Source organism: Myotis nattereri (genome assembly GCF_964212035.1).
Source record: "Myotis nattereri genome assembly, chromosome: 18".
Lineage (NCBI taxonomy): Eukaryota > Metazoa > Chordata > Mammalia > Chiroptera > Vespertilionidae > Myotis > Myotis nattereri.
Window position 1 is genome coordinate 14,566,921 of NC_138093.1, and position 19,576 is coordinate 14,586,496.

General features: G+C 54.9%; 2 protein-coding genes across 2 annotated transcripts; both read left to right on the top strand.

Moving 5' to 3' along the window:
• Window positions 1–3,437: 3,437 nt before the first annotated feature.
• On the top strand, window positions 3,438–7,266 carry AQP10 (aquaporin 10; the record flags this gene model as incomplete). The annotated part of the gene is made up of 6 exons (XM_081112916.1): window positions 3,438–3,569; window positions 4,293–4,419; window positions 5,783–5,920; window positions 6,026–6,144; window positions 6,389–6,606; window positions 7,059–7,266. The coding sequence occupies 6 exons, from the start codon at window positions 3,438–3,440 to the stop codon at window positions 7,264–7,266; spliced, it is 942 nt and encodes a 313-aa protein (XP_080969042.1).
• Window positions 7,267–12,223: 4,957 nt separating this feature from the next.
• Window positions 12,224–19,284, top strand: LOC308534158 (phospholipid-transporting ATPase ID-like). Its single transcript, XM_081112506.1, has 10 exons — window positions 12,224–12,515; window positions 12,857–12,970; window positions 13,097–13,195; window positions 13,401–13,462; window positions 13,562–13,634; window positions 13,907–13,977; window positions 14,115–14,194; window positions 15,351–15,509; window positions 16,011–16,099; window positions 18,282–19,284. Exons 5-10 carry the CDS (start codon window positions 13,581–13,583, stop codon window positions 18,672–18,674), a joined length of 846 nt encoding a protein of 281 aa, XP_080968632.1. The 5' UTR covers window positions 12,224–12,515; window positions 12,857–12,970; window positions 13,097–13,195; window positions 13,401–13,462; window positions 13,562–13,580; the 3' UTR covers window positions 18,675–19,284.
• The last annotated feature ends 292 nt before the right edge of the window (window positions 19,285–19,576 follow it).

Sequence of the window (19,576 nt, forward strand, 5' to 3'; positions counted from 1 at the left end):
GTATGCTGTCCCAGCCGATTGAATACTCCGATGTTGGTGGTTTGAATGTCCCACTGATTGTGATCTCATTGGTTTTGGAAAGCACATCCTTCAGTACCTGGGAACCAGGACAGCACAATTATCCTAAATTGCCTCAGTGGCCACAGATAATGTGTTTCCGTTGACTCAGTGGTCCCGAGACCCGACAGCTCTAGATAATGTGTTTCTGTCAACTCAGTGGTCCGAAGACCCAAAACTATTAATTAATCTTTGTAGATAACTAATCGGCTCAATTTCGCTTCAGTAACTGCTTTGTGCAAACCAGGTTCCTCATTCCAAACCCAAAGATGTAATCGATACCTTTGTGATTTTTGCCTATATAAATCTGGTGTTGCGGCTAATCACTACGAGATTTTTTTTAAATTTTTTAAAATATATTTTATTGATTTTTTACAGAGAGGAAGGGAGAGGGATAGAGAGAAACATCGATGAGAGAGAAACATGGGATCAGCTGCCTCCTGCACACCCCCTACTGGAGATATGCCCGCAACCAAGGTACATGCCCTTGACCAGAATCGAACCTGGGACCTTTCAGTCTGCAGGCCGACACTCTATCCACTGAGCCAAACCGGTCAGGGCATCACTATGAGATTTAAGAGAGCAAAATGCCCCCTCGTAGTCCCGGATTTGCAATAAATGTGACTCCTTAATTCAACTTCTTGAAGCGTCCTTGTGTGATTCGCAGGGTATGTTACAACACTAGAAGTGTATTCACCCCGTATTCATATTCCAGGGATCTTGCCAGAATTTAAATCCTACGTCACAGGAGAGTGCTCCTATATCAGTAACTTTTTCCATATTTATCTTTATGTCCCACCTCCTTTGATCCAGCACTCTAGGTATCCAGTTTCATGAATAATGTTACAAACATATTAGCCAGATCTTGAAACGCCTTTAGTGTACATTCCTTCTCTTAGTGGGTCAGACATCCTCTTTGGAGCTTTGCTAGAATTTGATTCTTGTTTTTGGTCCTATTGCCAGGAAAACAGATGGAAATAGATCCTTGCAGGGTGGGGGACCTTTCCTCTGCCGAGGGGCATTTAGATATTGATAACATTCGCAGGCCATACAAAATTATCAACTTAAAAATCAGCCTGCTATATTTGGTCAAACATTTAATTAATTCACCCCTATTGCCTTGGAGGGCCAGACCGAATGATTTCTCAGGCCTTATATGGATGTTCACCACCCCTGCTTTAGGGGATGAGCATTGTCTTATAAAGCATCTGCAAATGAGGACTAACTCCCTGCTACTTGCATTTTAAGAAATGGCTCAGATAAGAGTTCTTGAAGAAAACCAGGTGTTTGCCTCTCAAAGATACTGGGAAAGAAATGTAAATTCCGCTTAGAAGGAACTGGGTTTCATAAAGTCAACTACCTATAAGCCTTTTGAGTTGAATACTGGAGATTTGGGGAATGTAAAAGGACTTAGTGGGCTTTGATGTTTTGGAGCCACACCTCTGGCCCTGTAAAAACTTTATTTGTGAAACAAGGACAGTGGGTGTTTTTTTAAATATATATATTTTTTATTTCATAGAGGAAGGGAGAAGAGAAAGAAGGATAAACATCAATGATGAGAGAGAATCATTGATGGGCTGCCTCCTGCATGCCCCCTACTGGGGATCAAGCCTGCAACCTGAGCATGTGCCCAAGAACGGAACCGAACCCGAAACCCTTTAGTCCGCAGACCAGCACTCTATCCATTGAGCCAAACCAGCTAGGACAAAATAGTAGTTTTTAATACTTCCAGGATTGACAAATGTTAGCAAAGGATTGACAAATTCATTCATCCATTTTTGGAATGTTTCTTTACATTTGGGTATGTATTTTTTTTCAGGCTCTGTAGCAATTACAGAGAGATCTAGTTTACCACATAGCTGAGGGTCATTTTTAAAAATATATATATTTTTATTGATTTCAGAGAGGAAGAGAGAGGGTGAGAGAGATAGAAACATCAATGATGAGAGAGAATCATTGATTGGCTGCCTCCTGCACATTCCTTACTGGGGATCGAGCCCACAACCCAGGCATGTGCCCTTGACTGGAATCGAACCTGGGACCCTTCAGTCTGCAGACTGATGCTCTATCCACTGAGCCAAACCAGCTTAAGGCATGAGGGTCATTTTTGAAAGCCATAAAGGCTTGGCTGTATGGAAAAGGCACATTGATCTCAGGAGGCTTCATCCTCTATATCCACTTCCCTTGGGAACAGCAAATACAGGTCTAGCTGCAGGATGGAATTAAACTCAATGGTGCCATTAGGTGGCCAAACCTCTCCATTGCTCACTTTATCGTGGGGCCAGGCTGTGTTGAGGGACTCAGGGTCAAGTTTCTCCCAGTTGGCAAATACGCATCCCAAAAGGGGTATCTCGAGGTACTGTGGACTGGCTCCCCGCCTACCGAGAGACAGATATATTCTGAGTCAAGACTTAGGATCATTTCTGCTAGTCTCTGGGCTGCCCAGTTGTCTGAGCAGCACAGTAGGCAGGTGCCCTATCGCCTGGGAAATACCCGGGTGTGGAGTGCATATCCCATACTCTGAAGGCAGACTTACTAATGATCCCGGTTCCATTCCCGCCAAGGGCATATGCCTGAGTTACAGGCTCCTCCCGGGCTGGGCCCTGGTCAGGGCCCATGCAGGAGGCAACCAATCGATGTGTTTCTATCACAGCAATGTTTCCCTCTGTCTTTCCCTCTCTCTTCCACTCTTTCTAAAAGATCAATGGAACAATATCCTGGGTGAGGATTAACAAAAATTAATTAAAATAAGGAGATCCAGCCGAAACCGGTTTGGCTCAGTGGATAGAGTGTCGGCCTGCGGACTGAAAGGTCCCAGGTTCGATTCCGGTCAAGGGCATGTACCTGGGTTGCGGGCACATCCCCAGTGGGGGATGTGCAGGAGGCGGCTGGTCGATGTTTCTCTCTCATCGATGTTTCTGACTCTCTATCTCTCTCCCTTCCTCTCTGTAAAAAATCAATAAAATATATTTTAAAAAAAATAATAAAATAAGGAGATCCAGAATTCCAAGACTCTCACTCAAGTCCACTCAATGCGAAACGAGAAGCCAGTGGGGCACAGTGGCCCCTGTTGGTACTTAGAAAGCATCTGGTTTTGCAAGATGGTGCTGGGTGGGCTTCTTTGGGATCCTGCCACGCAATCCGTCAGCATAGGAAGAGGCTACTCCTGAGACAGAGAAGACGGCGGCTCCTGGGCAAACTCCAGGCCCTGGGCATGCACGGAGCCTGCTTACATGGGGACATTCTCTCGTTATCTCTATCCTCTCTATACACGTACGTGCAAACACACTAGCCACTGTTCCAGAGCTGAGCTAATTGGTTTTAAAGTCTTTTCCTTATCTTTTCCCCGGGCAGACATATAGTGAAGTAGCAGCGTGCTTATGCAGACAGAGGGAGCAGCAACCAGAGACAGGGTGTCCTCACCATGGTCCCTACGCAGCTCCTGGCAGAAGTCAAGGGCTGGCTCCGGATCCGAAGCCTCCTGGCCCGACAGTGCCTGGCAGAGTTTCTGGGTGTGTTTGTGCTCATGGTAGGCAGGGTACTTGGGGGAAGGGAACAGAAGGTGGGCAAAAGCTATTGTTAATCTGTGGTGTTCTTATCTCTTTCCCCGGCGTCTTGTTTCAACTATCCATCATTCCTCTTTCTGCCCTCCTCTTGTCTCTTGTATTCCTCTCCTACTTCCTGATTTTTATTCCTCTCCCTTTCTTTCTTTCTTTATATTGTCTAAAGTTTTTTTTTTTAAATATATTTTATTGATTTTTTACAGAGAGGAAGAGAGAGAGATAGAAAGTTAGAAACATCGATGAGAGAGAAACATCGATCAGCTGCCTCCTGCACATCCCCCACTGGGGAAGTGCCCGCAACCCAGGTACATGCCCTTGACCGGGATCGAACCTGGGACCCTTCAGTCCGCAGGCCGACACTCTATCCACTGAGCCAAACCGGTTTCGGCTGTCTAAAGTTTTACATATGTCTCCTTTTCCCCAGATTGACCTCCCCCTATTCCTCTCCCTTTCAAGCTCACCCTCCTTCCCTTTCTTAACTTTTTTTTTCACTTCTCCCATTCCTTTCCCTTCCCTCTGCCTGCTTTCCTTCCTTCCTTGCTGATCCCTCACATTTGTTCAGAGTTTACCTCTCTTGGCCATTCCCCTCACCTTCCCAGTTTCTCTCCCCTGTAGGTCCACCAGGCTCTCTAGTCCTGGTTCTCTGCTCCTCATCTTTCCTTTTCCCACCAGCTCATCACCCAAGGGGCTGTGGCCCAGGCTGTCACCAGTGAGGAAACTAAAGGCAACTTCTTCACCATGTTTCTGGCTGGTGCTTTGGCTGTGATGGTGGCCATCTACGTGGGTGGTAATGTCTCCGGTAAGGAGGGAGGGGTCTGATTATTAGACATGTAGGATATGCATGTGAGTGTGGATGTATGGTTATCGAGGAAAAGTGACTCATGGACATTATCTTTTTGAGATTGATTAGTGCCCTGGACTGAGAGATACCTGTGGGGTGCGGCTGCAGTGTTTTGGTTAGGTTCAAGCCTCGGAGTAATGAAAGGACAGGGTCCTCTCATTGCCACGTGTGAGTCCCAGCTGGAAGGGCAGGGCCCTCCCAGCACAATCACAGCCAACGGCTGTGGCTGTAAGCTTGAACCTATGGTCCAAACACGTGGCCCCATGTGCCTTGTGATAGAGTTCGGGTGCATGTAGTTGAGTGAGGTTGGAACTCACAAGAATGCTGTAAACAACGTGATCACGCCCCTATTTTGCCTCGTGGCATCTGCTATAAAATAAAGACATGGCTTGTGGGCACTGGCGCTGTCTCCTCATCAGGGAGCAGTGTCCCACCGAGACCCAGCTTTCATTCTCTTGACTGTCTTTTCTCAATTCTTTCACCCCTCCCACTCAGGGTCATTGAACCAGGCTGAGTTGGCATGGCACATAAGGCGCCCTGGGGCTGAGTATGCCATGGCCGTGCAGGCTCCCCACATATACCTTTGGCCCATTCCAGCCCCTCCCCTTTCCACATCTCTCCATCCCTCTTCCTCACATTAATTCTTTGCTCACTTAGAGATATATAGCAAAGTATGAAGGGTAAGTGCTATCCTCTAGAGCAGCGGTTCTCAACCTGTGGGTCGCGACCCCTTTGGGGGTCAAATGACCCTTTCACAGGGGTCGCCTACGACCATCGGAAAACACATATATAATCACATATTGTTTTTGTGATTAATCACTATGCTTTAATTATGTTCAATTTGTGACAATGAAAATGCATCCTGCATATCAGATATTTACATGATGATTCATAACAGTAGCAAAATTACAGTTATGAAGTAGCAACAAAAATAATGTTATGGTTGGGGGTCACCACAACATGAGGAACTGTATTAAAGTGTCGTGGCATGAGGAAGGTTGAGAACCACTGGGCTAGTGTTTCCCACCTGAAGCCCTCTGGGGTTCCCTTTGCTCAAGACCTCACCTGCCATCCCCCAGAAGCATCGGTGTGTCTGGCTGGAGCCTGGAGACACAGGCACTGGAGGGGAAAGAGCAGACAGTCCCAGGCTCACTTTGGGACCTTGACAAGTTGCTTAACCTTGAGCCTCACTTTCCTAACTTACCTGCTGGGAATGGTAACACCGGTCTTCCGAGTTGTGGGGGCGAGTGCCAATGTTACCTGGTGAGTGCCTGGCAGTGACGCTTAATGGATATTGGTTTTCTTTTCTTGATCCTTGAAGGGGCTCACCTGAATCCAGCCTTCTCCCTGGCCATGTGCCTCCTGGGACGCCTCCCCTGGGCCAAGCTCCCCATTTACTCCTTGGTGCAGATACTGTCTGCTTTCTGCGCCTCTGGAGCCACTTATGCTCTCTACTATGGTAACAGAGGGAACAACTTTTGGGGTGTCTGTGTGTGGGCAGGGGTGCCTTGGAATGGTTTTGAATGAGAAAGATGGAAATCCTGGGTGTTCCCCTCCCCTGCAGATGCCCTACAGAACTATACAGGTGGGAACCTGACAGTGACTGGCCCCAAGGAGACAGCTTCCATCTTTGCCACCTACCCTGCTCCCTATTTGTCCCTGAACAATGGCTTCTTGGATCAGGTAGGTGTGAGGGGCAGACCTGGTAGTGACCTTTGTCCCTGACCTCTGGCACTATAGCCTATTGTTAAGTCTCGGGGTCCGATGGGATGTGGGGGTTATGTCTGTCTTTTGCACTATCCCCCACCCCAGCTGCCTGTATAGGACAGTCAGATGACATAAGGTGGTGCCTGTACTATTTGGGTGAGAGAGGGCAGATGGATTGTCTGCCAGCTGATCGGAATCCTTTGCATCTGTCCACTCTAAGGTTCTGGGAACTGCGGTCCTGATTGTGGGGATCTTGGCCATCCTGGACACACGGAACAAGGGAGTGCCTGCGGGTCTGGAGCCCGTGGCAGTGGCCCTTTTGATCCTGGCCATCGGGCTCTCCATGGGTGCCAACTGTGGATACCCACTCAACCCTGCCCGGGACCTGGGCCCACGGATTTTCACCTACGTGGCCGGCTGGGGCCCTGAAGTCTTCAGGTGCGGGCCAGCCTCCCCTGGTGCGGTCCCTCCACTCACCCTCCCTCTGCTAAAGGCTCTGCCCTGGGTCCCAGCCTAAGTATTCTCCTCTTAGATAGTTCTTAGCTTCTTAGGTCAGTGTTCCTCCTCTAAGCCCCAGTTCTCCCTTTTGCTCTGCTGCTCCCCCAGCCCTTTTCACGGAAACAGTAGGTTTAGAGGTCGTGTTCTGGGATGCATATGACCTTTTTGGGTATCAGTGACCTCACCAACAAAACGGGGATATTCAGATAATTACCTAAGGCAAGAGGCTGGATAAGCCCTCCTGGGACGACTCCTCTCTGACCCCCTTTTCCTTTTCCTGGCGTCTACCACCCCAGGAACTGCTTAAGGGAGTTCTCTTGTTACTGCCTCCAGTCCTCTGGGGCAAGACTGGGGGAGTCACCCTGATCTCTCCTTTTGTCCTTCTCTTGCAGCGCCGGTAATGGCTGGTGGTGGGTGCCTGTGCTGGCCCCTATGGTGGGGGCCACCCTTGGCACAGCCACTTACCAACTTCTGGTGGCTCTGCACCACCCTGAGAGTTCAGAACCGGCTCAGGGTCTAATGCTTGCCCAATGTAAAGACTTGGAAACTCCTGCCTCAACTCAGACGCCCCAACAGCCCTACCTCCCTCATGGACACTGAAGAGGGCCGGAGACCCAGACCTGGAGACACGACATTCTTTCTCCGGACTAAGGCGCCAGGCCCTGCGCAGCTTCTGTGTTTACTCACCTAAGCATCGCTTCCCCCTAAACTGGGGCGGACGCCGGGACAGGGAGACCGCCGGGAGGAGCCTGAGGTCCCACAAGCCCCTTTGGGGACCCTGCGGGCTCCCAGGAACGCAGTCCTCCCTGCGGCCGCCAGGGGGTGCGCCCCCCGGACGCCGGACTGGGGAAGCCAGAAATCTGCCGGGTGGTGGGGACTAGCTCCGAACCTGGGTCCCACTGTCTGACTCCCAGGCCCCTACCCTCGGCGCCTCCGCCCCTGCATTAGCTCCCCTCCTCTTAGAAGGTACGGGGTGGGGGGGCGGCCTCCACCAAGGGGGCCGGGGTGGGGGGCTGGCCGTGGGACACAGACATCCAAGCGCCCCGAGACCGGGCGGGGGGGGGGGGAGAGCGAGGCGAAGAGGAGGAGGCACCCCGATGCGGAGACGGTCCGGCTGTCACTCGAGGACGGGCTGCCATCCAGGAGCTGAGCCGGGCGAGCGGAGGAGACCCGGGCGGCAGGGGAGGAGCGAGTGAAGGGCCCGGCGCTGGGGGACTCCCTCCCCGGCCCCCCTGCCCCCCGGCCCCCGAAGGGGACCTTCTAGCCGAGAAGACGGCTCCCCAGCCCCTCCTTCCGCATAAAGCGAGTCTCAGACCTCTCGCCTCCCGGGTGCTTCCTGACGCTGCGGCGGCCGTGGGCGGGGCGCGAGGGGCCGGGACCCCCCTGCCCGGCACCAAGATGGCGGCTCCCGCCTCCCGCCCTCTCCCCAAAACCCACTCCCGCCCCCCGCCTCTCCCGCCACCGCCGTCACTTCCGCCCCGCCGTGGCCGAAACTGACACAAAGTAGCGGGCCGAGGCCCCGGGGGGAGCGGGGCAGCAGTTGGGGGGCGGGAGCCCGCGGGGAGCCGAGCCGAGCGCCCCCGCCCCAGCCCCCGGCATGGGCAGGACGGGGCCGCCGGGGCGGGCGCCGAGCGCCGAGCGCTGAGGTGAGGCCGGGCGCGGGGCCGGGGGCGGGCGGGGATGCGGGAGGACGGCCGAGCCGGGGCCGGAGGAGGTGGCCGGAGAGAAGGGGCGCGGGGCGCGGGGATGGGGCCGGGCCGGGCCCGAGGGAGCGGCGGGGCCGGGGCGCTGCGCAAAGCGGGGGGGCGAGGAGCGCGGTCCCGGGCTCGGGGCCCGGAGGCGGGAGGGGGGTGAGGAGCAGCCGGGGCGGGGGGCGGGATGGGCGGCGAGTCCCGGTTCCGTCCCGGGGTGGCAGGCGGCCGGGGTGGCGGCAGGTGGCGGGGGGTCCCCGGCCCGGCCCTCCAGACCCCTGTCCCCTCCGCCAGCTTCCCGGGCTCGGGATGGGCGGAAGGGAGCGGGCCAGGCCCAGGAGGAGGGTTTCCTCGGTGGAGCTCTGCCTCCCTCCCAGAGGCGGCTATTTTTATCCCCAACGAGGCTGCGGAGGGGGCCGGGCCGGGCCGGGCCGGGGCAGGAAGAGCCCCTGCCCGCGGTCTCCCCTCCCTCCCCCCGCAGCACAGCCCCCGTCGGGGACGGGGTCCGGTCTCCCCGGGGCCCTGGAGGTTGAGCCACTTCCCCGGCCAGTGTCCAGGCTCCCGGCTCCCCAGAGCGGTGCCGCTACCTCCTGAACTCGGCAGGACTCGAACCCAGACCCGCGGGCTGAGAGCGTCTGGCCGGCCTCCTGGGAAGGGTGGGGCTGGCTGGGGCCTGGAGGTGCCCACCCTGCACCCTGTCCTCACGGTCCCCTTCACACCCCACCCTCCGTGACTCACCCTCTAGACTGGGTGGAGACCCTGGCCGGGGGCCCTGGGGCGGCCTGGCATCTCTAAAATGTGGATGAGGTTTTCCTTCTGGAGCCGGCGAGGGCCGGGGAGGGCCGGGAGGAAGAGGCCTGTGGGTCTCAGCGTGGCCCGATCGGGCTCAGGAAGGGCGTCTGTCTGCGAAGAGACAAGTGGTGTGGGCGACAGGCTGCGGCCGCGTCTGTGATTATAGAGGCTGGCAGACGGGCAATTAGTACCTCTGGGGGCCGAAGGCTGGCGGGGTGTGCCCCGTGCAGACAAAGAGGAGGTGATGGAGGACCCAGCACTGGCTGGCAGTGTCCTCTGGACCAGGCTGGGGGTCGGGCGAGGCTCTGGGACCCTGTCTCGGAAGCCCGAACTTTTACCTTGTCAGGTGGGAGGAAGGACAGGGAGATGGAAGGACGCAGCGGTCCATCTGACGGATGCTCTGGAGCCCGCACCAGTGCCAGGCGGGCAGGACAGGCTGGGGTGGGGTGGGGGGGGAGAGGGCACCTCCTCCTGGGGTCGGGGAGCCTTGCTTGCCCAGGAAGGTGGGGACTGTGCAGGACGTGAAGGCCGGGCTTCTAACGGGAGCTCCCCCGCAGGAGGAGACCATGACAGCCCCCAGCGGGGAGAGGGGTGGAGGGTTATGACTTGTGAGAAGGGTAGAGCCTGCCCACCCTGCTTCCTGACGCTCTGCCAGGTGTTTCCTGGCTGGTGTTCCCTCAACCCCACCCTACCCTCGGGTGGAAAATCTGCTTTCCAGTAAACACAGGCACCATTCATTGCCGCGAGGAGGGCACCTGGGGGCATCCGTTGCCCTGGGATGGGTCCCGTGAGAGCTGTGCCCCTCCGGTCAGTGCCTGGCCTCCCCTCTCTGCCACCTCCGGTCCCTGCAGGTCTTGCTCTTTGTGAACGGTCGGCCCCGCTGTGTGATCCCAGGCAGGGGCACGGGGGGAGCGAGTCTCCTTTTCCAGGGACCCATCGGAGCAGAGTGTTGGTGGGAGTGGGGGGTAAGGCTGGGGACGGAGGAGCAAGGCTAGAACCGGGGCAGAAAGCTTCAGGAGGCGCCTGAAGAAAGGAACGAAGGGTGACCCTCAGGCTCTCGACCTCACCCGCATGTCACCTTCCCGCAGGGCCTCCCATGGGACTGCTGGGACCTTGCTGGGTGAGATGGCACTGTGTGCAAAAAAGCGCCCCCCAGGTAAGACAGGCAGGAGTTGGGGGGTCCCCTGGACTATCGGGGACACCTGATAGTAGGGGTTGTGGCTCCGGGAGCAAAGGGGCGGGGACAATGGTGATGCGTGTGCAGGAGGGGTAGATGGGAGCGCCCCGTCCTGGGGGAGCCTAGGGAACCCCGTGCTTCCCTTTGATCCCTGAGTGCGTTCCCTGGGAGGGTGCTGAGTGCCCGCCCACCGGCCCTGCACACAGAGCCTTCTCTTGGGGTACCCGGAGCCTCTTCTCCGGCCGGGAGAGCTCGGGGAGCTGTTTCCATCCTCTCCCCTCGGTCCTCACGCCTCCTGTCTCCCTCCGTTCTCATCCTCCCGGGTCCCACTTTTCCTGCGGGCGGGCGGGCGGGGGTGGGACCAAAGCGGTTGCCCCCGACAACACGGTCGTCCCGCGCCCGCATTGGCCGGACAGGAGGCGGGGCGGGGCCAGGCTTTCGCCTACGCGGCGCTGGCGGACGGCTGCCCGGCGGCCGGGAGCGCGGGGCGGGGCCGGGGCGTGCGCGCGGCTCGGGACCACTCCGCTCCGGTGTCGGCTGGGCCGTCCGGACCCGCGGCTGCGGCGTCATTGAGCGCGCGGCGTCCCCGGGCGAGGGAGGCCGGGAGGATGGCCGGGGCTGCAGTTGGGGTGCGCGCCCGACGGCCCGGGCTCCCCTCTGAGCGGCCGCAGCTCCTGCGCCTCCCAGGGGGGCCGCCGCATCCGCGCCACTGAGCCCCAGGACCGACCCACAAGCAGGCCGCCCTCCCCCGCTCCCACCGGGATCATGACAGTCCCCAAGGAGATGCCGGAGAAGTGGGCCCGGGCCGGGGCGCCCCCCTCCTGGAGCCGAAAGAAGCCCTCTTGGGGGACAGGTAACGGGAGGCAGCGACGGGCGGCTCTCCCGAGCCCATCCTTCCCGCTCCCACCCTGACATCGCTTGTCCTCAGCCGCCCCCAGCCTTCCCCGTTCCTCTCCTTGCACGCCCAGAGGTCCTGGCTCGGCGGGTCGGTCCCTCTCTCTCCCCTTGCATGGTCTTTGGTGGCTGAGCAGAGGTCTCAGCCGAGGGTCCCCTCCGGGGACGTTTCTGGGAGTAAAGTGATGTCCGAGAGGGAGGGCTCTGGGGCAGAGGATGTGGAGGTTTTGTACCGCAGTGAGCTCCGCAGGGGTCTCGGGAGGGGGTGAGGGGTGAGGGGTGATGGCCGAGGGGAGGGGTGTGGAATGCTGCTCTGGCTCCAGGACTAAGGCATTATGTTTACTGCCAGACCAGGATGCCCCCTTTTTCAGCCTGTGGTAAACGTGACCCTGGGAGATGGATGGGCTGGAGAACCCTTCCTAAGACACCCCGTGTTCTGTCCCTGAACTTGGTGCCGACAGTCCCAGATCGGCGGAGTTTCAGGATAGGTGTAGGTCATGGGTCACAGCCTCAGCGACAGCTGTGTTAAATAGGGGACATGTATGCAGATGGCACACATTTAGAGAGCAGCTGTTTTCCTCTCTCCTTCATGTCTGTCTCCGTCTGCATGACCCATATCCCTGAACCCCCCCTTCTACTTGAAGATGAGCTTTAAAATTAGGTGATGTCATTGCAGGCCAGTCAGAAGCCACTGCTGCCGACATGTGACAAGCAGAGGCTCCTGTAGGGGGGACTGCACATGGGGCTGGGATACTGCCGCAGAGCAGTTCCAGGGCACTGTGACCCTCGGTCTTGCCACCTACCCACCTCCCAGTAGGAGAGGACAGTACCACTGCCGCTAGGTCTGCAGGGGTTCCCAGGGGAAGGCGCTTCTGTCTCCAGTTGCTATTCCTCGGGGATTCCCAGGACCATACAGGCCTCAGGCATTAATTAATGAATGGGAGGGGAGAGGAACGGCCTGCCCCCAGTGGAAGACCTTGAGGGTTGTTGGTGAGGAAAGAAGGCACCTTGTTTTGTGAATGTGATGCCTGCAAAGCCCAGGCATCAGGCTTGTGGTGAGAGGTGGACCAGAGGGAGGAATCTAGTGACACCTCAGGTGTGGCGCTAACTCCTTAAAACTGTACTCGCACAGAACCAAGGGCCCTCCGCGCAAACCCCACAGCCTGGGCGCGCCTGGCCAGCTGCTGGGCCGGGCCTCAGGTTGCTCCCGCTGACTGCAGTGTTGTTCCGTTGCAGAAGAAGAAAGGAGGGCACGGGCCAATGACCGAGAATACAATGAGAAATTCCAGTACGCGGTGAGTGGCTCTGGACCACCGTTCAGACCCTCCTCCCGAGCTGGAAAGGGGAAAGGTGCAGGACGCAGGAGCGGGGGACTGGAGAGTGCTGGGGGCGGGGGAGGCAGCCTCCTCACCACTCCATCTGCTACTGTGCTGAATTTTTCATGCCTTCACCTGTCGGTGAAGAGGTTACCGTGACCCCAGGAGGCTCCCTTCTCTTTGTTCTTTTCCCTCCCACACCTGTGGGTGCCGGCTTTTGGGGACCGAGGTCTAGGGCAGGGTAGGTGAAGAGGCACCCTCAGTCTGCTTCTGGGTTGGGGTTGGAGGCTGCCTCATTGTCTTCTCTCCCACTGCCATAGAGTAACTGCATCAAGACCTCCAAGTACAATATTCTCACCTTCCTGCCTGTCAACCTCTTCGAGCAGTTCCAGGAAGTTGCCAATACCTACTTCCTGTTCCTTCTTATTCTGCAGGTAAGTAACCCGTGGGAGACCCTTGGCAACTCCCAAGGCCAAATACAGTCCAGGAGGAGAAAGGTCGAGGGGAGAAGAAGGCACAGGAGGGGCCTCAGAGGCATGCCTCCTCTTTCCTCTTCCCAGTTGATCCCACAGATCTCATCCCTGTCCTGGTTCACCACCATTGTGCCTTTGGTTCTTGTCCTCACCATCACCGCTGTTAAAGATGCCACTGATGACTATGTGAGTTGTATCCATTGCCATCCCTTACCCGGTCCAGCTAGATTCATGATATTGTGGCTGAGAGTAGGGAGGGGGAGGCAGAGAGAGAGTAGATCTGTGAACAGGTATATATAGCTGCTACCCAGCATGCTCTGCATGCCACCTGCATCTGCATCCCTGGGAGCAGGCGCAGGTGCCTTGCCGTTCTTAGTTTCCTCCTTTTCAGTTCCGCCACAAGAGTGATAACCAGGTGAATAACCGTCAGTCTCAGGTGCTGATCAATGGAATGTGAGTGCCAGTTGGAGACGGAAGGCCTTGGGAGGACAGGGGTTTCCGGGAAATTCTCTGGCTGCTGACAGCCTCCTCTCTGTCTTCCCGTTGCCTCAGCCTCCAGCAGGAGCAGTGGATGAATGTCTGTGTTGGTGACATCATCAAGCTAGAAAATAACCAGTTTGTGGCGGTAAGGGTGCCCCTCTAGGCCGACAGGGTGCTTCCTTGGCAGAAAGGATGAGCCTCTCCTGGTTCGTGCTGCCTCTTAAACACGCTGGGAGGAGCCTTTCTTGAATGAGAAGCTCCTGTGTCATATTAGTGTGGCTGGGGCTGGCTGCTTTCTGGCCATTCACATGCTTGGGACTAAGCAAGCGAAGAATGCGTGGTGGGAGGAGGATCCCCACAGAGCCCATGGGGGGTGGAGGATCGGGTCTCTGGGTTCTCACTAGGTCTTCTCTCTAGGCGGACCTCCTCCTCCTCTCCAGCAGTGAGCCTCATGGGTTGTGCTACATAGAGACAGCGGAACTCGATGGGTGAGTGGCATGCTTAGTGTCCCCCCTCTTCTGCCTCCGAAGGGGTACCAAGCTTGTTTTGGAAAGAGGTCCCCAGGTCTGAGGGATGTGCACCTTCAAGAATAATTGGGTAAGCAGGACTGTGGGTGTCCTTCCAGAGAGACCAACATGAAAGTGCGCCAGGCGATCCCAGTCACCTGGGAGCTGGGAGACATCAGTAAGCTGGCCAAGTTTGATGGTGAGTAATTTTGGAGAAGTACCTTTCAGGAAGAGGAGGTGGTCGGGTTTTGGGGTTTAAATTGTACTTCCTCCTTTGGGCTTCTTGTTGCTGTGATCATGGAGCTCCCTGGACTTTTGTGGGGGTCGGTGGTGTGGAGGTGTCAGGAATGCCAGGTGGCTACCACTTACTTATGTTTATTTTTTAAATGAATATATATGTATATATGTTTAAAAAATCTTTATATTGATTTCAGAGAGGAAGGGAGAGGAAGAGAGAGAAATATCAGTGATGAGATAGAATATTAATCGGCTGCCTCCTGAATGCATCCTATTGGGGATCGAGCCAGCAACCCGGCCATGTGTCCTGACGGGGATCAAACCATGACCTCCTGCTTCATAGGTTGATGCTCAACCACTGAGCCACTCCCGTCGGGCACTACCACTTATTTTTTAATGAATGGTCATTTCAAGAGATCTTCGTGGGTGATAACTCCTTCCTGGCTGTGCATATTGATAGAATTTCAGCTTATTCTTATTTCTTATTCTTATTCAATTCAGAACAGTGTGCTATACGCCCCTTTAACAAGACAAACTGAGCAGCATGCACGGGAAAATGCTCTCCTGTCCTCTAGTCCTACCTTTCTAAATAGTCAGCTTAACAGGCACTTGAATGTGTTTTCATTCATACTTTTTTTCCGTTTATACAAACATAAATCGGTGGGATCATACTGTCCCCAAATCCTGCAACCTGCCTGTACCTATTAATTTCATCATCATTATCTTACCACATCACTATAGAAAGAAATTTACTTCATTTTTCAATAGCTGCATATTGTTTCATAGAATTGATGTATCATAATTTACTCAACTATTCACTGACCCTTTGGTTGTGTCTAGTCTTTCTATTCAAATAATGCTTCAATACAAATTGTGACCCGTGCTCTTATTTCTGTAGAACAGAGTCCCCAAGTGGGATTACGGGGCCCAAGAGTGTGTGTACTCGTAATATGAGTTCACGTGGCCCCATTCCTTTCCCATCAGCTCACAGTGACCAGCAGTGTCTGGATGGGCCCATGTCCTCACAGCCTCTCCCTCCGCTGCTTCCTCTATTTTGTTGTCTCGTGGTCAAGCTACAGACGGTACCTTGAGCGGTGGCGCTCTTGTCTTCCATTCAGGTGAGGTGATCTGCGAACCTCCCAACAACAAGCTGGACAAATTCAGTGGAACGCTCTACTGGAAGGAGAACAAGTTCCCCCTGAGCAACCAGAACATGCTGCTGCGGGGCTGCGTGCTGCGGAACACCGAGTGGTGCTTCGGGCTGGTCATCTTCGCAGGTGAGCCTCCGCGCAAAGCAAGCCGGGCGAGGGCTAGGGCGAGGGCTGGCTCCCCACCTCCCTCAGAGGCTGGCAGGAAGCTGCGAGGGCTGGCTCCGCTGCGGGCTGGTCATCTTCGCAGGTGAGCCTCCGCGCAAAGCAAGCCGGGCGAGTGCGAGGGCTGGCTCCCCCGCCCCCTCAGAGGCTGGCAGGAAGCTGCGAGGGCTGGCTCCGCTGCGGGCTGGTCATCTTCGCAGGTGAGCCTCTGCGCAAAGAAAGCCGGGCGCAAAGAAAGCCGGGCGAGGGCGAGGGCTGGCTCCCCGCCTCCCTCAGAGGCTGACAGGAAGCTGCGGGGGGCTGGTTCTATGAATAAGGTCGACACCCTGCAGCCCTGAAGACAGGCCCCCTGGCCATCCAGCCTGTGTCTCTCTTCCACGCTGATGTCCTGTCGTCTGGGGACTGGGCAGGAGCCCAGAGGCAGGTTCCTTTTTTGGCTTCCTAGCCCTTCCTCTTCCTTTGCAGGTCCGGATACTAAGCTGATGCAGAACAGCGGCAGGACGAAATTCAAGAGAACAAGCATTGATCGCCTAATGAATACTCTGGTGCTTTGGGTAAGCTTCCCACTTACGGTTCCCTGCCGTGCCCTCCTGGTCCTCCCTCTGCTCCCATCTCTCCTCCCTGGTCAGTAGCCAAGCTTCAGGTTTTGGCTTTAAAGCCACTGGCAGGTCAGCCACTCAAAGGCAGTGTTTATTTCAGGTTCCTTTTAGACTCGGCAGATATTATTTAAAAAAACGTGTATGAATCAACAACTTAAAGCTGAAACAAGTCTTCCTTTCTCTGGATTCCAGTTATGATGATGACTTAGTGTAGCATGTGACCTTCTGTTTGCTTTTGCCTGGGACAAGGAGGCCTTCATGGGGATGGAGAAGGAATGAAAAGAAAAATTTCCATTCGGAGGATGGAGAACGGGGTCTAATGGGGGCTCTTCCCCTGCCTTCCCAGAGTGAAGGATCCCGAAGGAAAAGTTTCTATTTCAGTTCTTGGCAATTCCCGAATCCTTCTCTTGTTGGCTAGAAATTTGAGCTCCTTGTCAGATTCTTCTCCCCTTCTCTCCTCCCCTACCCCCCCCCCCCTTGCCTGCTGCCTGCCCTCCCTCCCCCACCCCATGCCAGCTTGCAAAGGCTGGGCCAGCCTCTGGTGAGACAGCCTCCCCCTGAGAGAGTGGGTTAAGGCTCTCATGCAGAGGCTTGCATCGCCCCCTGGTGGCTCTTGTGTACCAGGATGGTTCCTGTTTTGTTCAAAGCATCGGGAGTGAAGGCAGCCCTGGCCGGTGGGGTAAAATGGTTAGAGCTTTGGCCCAAGCACCAAGGGTTTCATGTTTGATTCCCAGTCAAGGGCATGTACTTGGATTTCAGGTTCAATATCCAGCCCCAGTCAGTTGGGCACGTGTGGGAGGCAACCAATCAATGTGTCTCTCTCACATTGATGTTTCTCTCTCCCTCTCTGTACCCTCCCTCCCACTCTCTCTCCCTCACAATCTATGGGAAAAATATCCTCGGTTGAGAATGAACAACCACCAAAAAAAAAGTGAAGACAGCTTGGCAAATGGATGTCTGAAATCAGACAATGGTCTCAATTTTTTTTCTTTTAACTTCCAAAATTCTCTTAGGATTCTTCTTCAAGGACTACAAGTTTTATAAGATTTTTGGCTATCGAGAAATCTACATTTCTGAAAATGCAGTTTATTTCCTGGTTTTAAAAAATGGGGGATGCCCGGCTGGCATGGCTCAGTGGCTGAGCGTCGTCCTATGAATCAGGAGGTCACAGTTCCGTTCCCAGTCAGGGCACGTGCCCGGGTTGCGGGCTTGGATCCTCCGTGTGGGGCGTGCAGGAGGCAGCTGACCAATGATTCTCTCTCATCATTGATGTTTCTTTCTCTCTGCCTCTCCCTTCCTCCCTGAAATGAATAAAAACATATTTTAAAACTGCGGGGCAGGGGTCAGTCTGTATGAGATAAGGAGCATGACGGAAATTTGGCACCGTTGTTGGCTTGTGGAGGCTTAGCTCAAGTAAACGGGTGATTTCCAGTAAGTTTCTTCTGAAGTTTTGAAAGCAGCTTTCTCCCACTTTCATCCCCTTTTTCTTCTTTTTTAAAAATAAAAGCCTGTGGAAAATTTTTATAAGAGTTTATTTGAGCAACATTGTGGACATATCAGGAAGTAAGATCTCAAATGCTTCCCACTTTTATCATCTTTGAGGTCTCCTAAGGGTTCTGGGTGTCAGATGGGGAGCTGCACAACTATTTCAGTTCCCCATCAGACAGATGGGAAATGTTCAGAGGAGGCCATGTGATGTGGGTGGCAGACTAGAACCTGTCGCCACTTCTGGGTGCTTCCCACTGGCATGTGCCACCGTTTTAAAGATGCCTGGCCCTGGCTGGTTTAGCTCAGTGGATAGAGCATTGGCCTGCGACTGAAGGGTCCCGGGTTCGATTCCGGTCAAGGGCACGTACCTCGGTTGCAGGCTCTTCCCTGGCCCAGGCCCTGGTTGGAGTGCGTGCAGGAGGCAACCAATCGATTGTGTTTCTCTCACATCGATATTTCTCTCTGTCTCTCCCTCTCTCTCCCACTCTCCCTAAAAATCAGTGGGAAACTATCCTCCGGTGAGGATTAACAAAAAAAAAGGTGCCTGCGCTTTTGCAGGATCAGGCCTGAGTGACGGCCTTCTGGGACGCAGTTGATTTTGGGGGCTTCCTCGGTGGCAGCCTCACCTCTGCTTCTCATTCCTCCCCAGATTTTTGGATTCCTGGTCTGCATGGGGGTGATCCTGGCCATTGGCAATGCCATTTGGGAGCACGAGGTCGGGATGCGCTTCCAGGTCTACCTGCCCTGGGATGAGGCGGTAGACAGTGCCTTTTTCTCTGGCTTCCTCTCCTTCTGGTCCTACATCATCATCCTCAACACCGTCGTGCCCATATCGCTGTATGTCAGGTATGTTGCTTTCTGTGCCTGGGGTCTCTCCAGGGAGCTGGGGCTGTCCCTTGGCCAACTTCTCTTGTCTGTGAAGGTGAAATCCTCGGGCAGGAATGTGGTGTCCTCTCCCTTTGCTGTGAACATGTTACGTTCTTTGTTTATCTTTGTGTGCAGAGCTAACTTCACCACCATTCCCTGGCACTTCAGACTGTAGAGGATGGAAGCTGTTGCTTATTTGTCACATGTTTGTTGCATGCTGACTTTGTGCCAAGAAGCATGTTAGGTGCGTGGCACATACAAAGGAGAGGTAGGAATGGATCTCCTCCACTCTAGGCGCTTCAGTCTAGGCAAGGAAGAAAGATGTGAACACATTATAAAACAAAATGGGAACACGTGTTTAGGAGCCCAGCCTACAGGCTTATGTGTACAGCCAGGGACGCAGAGATGTGGAACATGGACTCTGCCTTCAGCAGCGGCGGACTGTTAGGGGAGAGGAGAGGAGAGACGAGCCTCGTAAGACACTGAGATACCGTGTGGGCGGCACAGCTGCGCAGGCCATGCATCGTTCCCTGCACAGCTAATCAGGGAGGACATCTCTGAAGAGGTGGCGGTTGAATTGGGCTTTGAGTGGTGGCCGGGATGGGTGAAAGGTTAGCCTGCGGGAGAGGGCTAGAAACACGGGCTTGGAGGTGGGCGCCTAGGATGGGCACAGGACAGTTTGGCTGTGGGGCAGGCAGCTGGAAACATGAGTTTGTTACCAATTGTGGAGGGTCTTGAATTTTTGCCTCTCACCTTTGTACTTAGTAAACCATTAAAGGATTCCTAAAAAAAAAATCTAAATATTTCAGGAAGTGTTGGCAGACAGTGGTGTGCATTAATAGGATCAGGGAGACGTCTAGGGTGCTTGAGGGAGCTGTTAACAAGGGCTGGCCCAGGAAGAGGAAGGAAGAGTGGCCGAGAGAGAAGTTTTGTACTTAGTGCCTTGCACTTGAGTTAAGTGAACCTGCACCTTTTTAAGGAAATGCTTTATGGAGTCTGAGAACTCTTCCCATACGCCATAGCTCTGTTCACACAGACTCCCAGACAGTCCTCCCATCTCCCCAGCCCCCGAATCCT

Bases quoted from the DNA above. Each gene is read 5' to 3' on its own strand.
- LOC308534158 (XM_081112506.1), top strand. From the start codon at position 13,581: ATGAATGTCTGTGTTGGTGACATCATCAAGCTAGAAAATAACCAGTTT. The intron at 13,635-13,906 runs GTAAGGGTGCCC...TCTTCTCTCTAG, and splicing joins AAAATAACCAGTTTGTGGCG to GCGGACCTCCTCCTCCTCTC. The intron at 16,100-18,281 runs GTAAGCTTCCCA...ATTCCTCCCCAG, and splicing joins TGAATACTCTGGTGCTTTGG to ATTTTTGGATTCCTGGTCTG.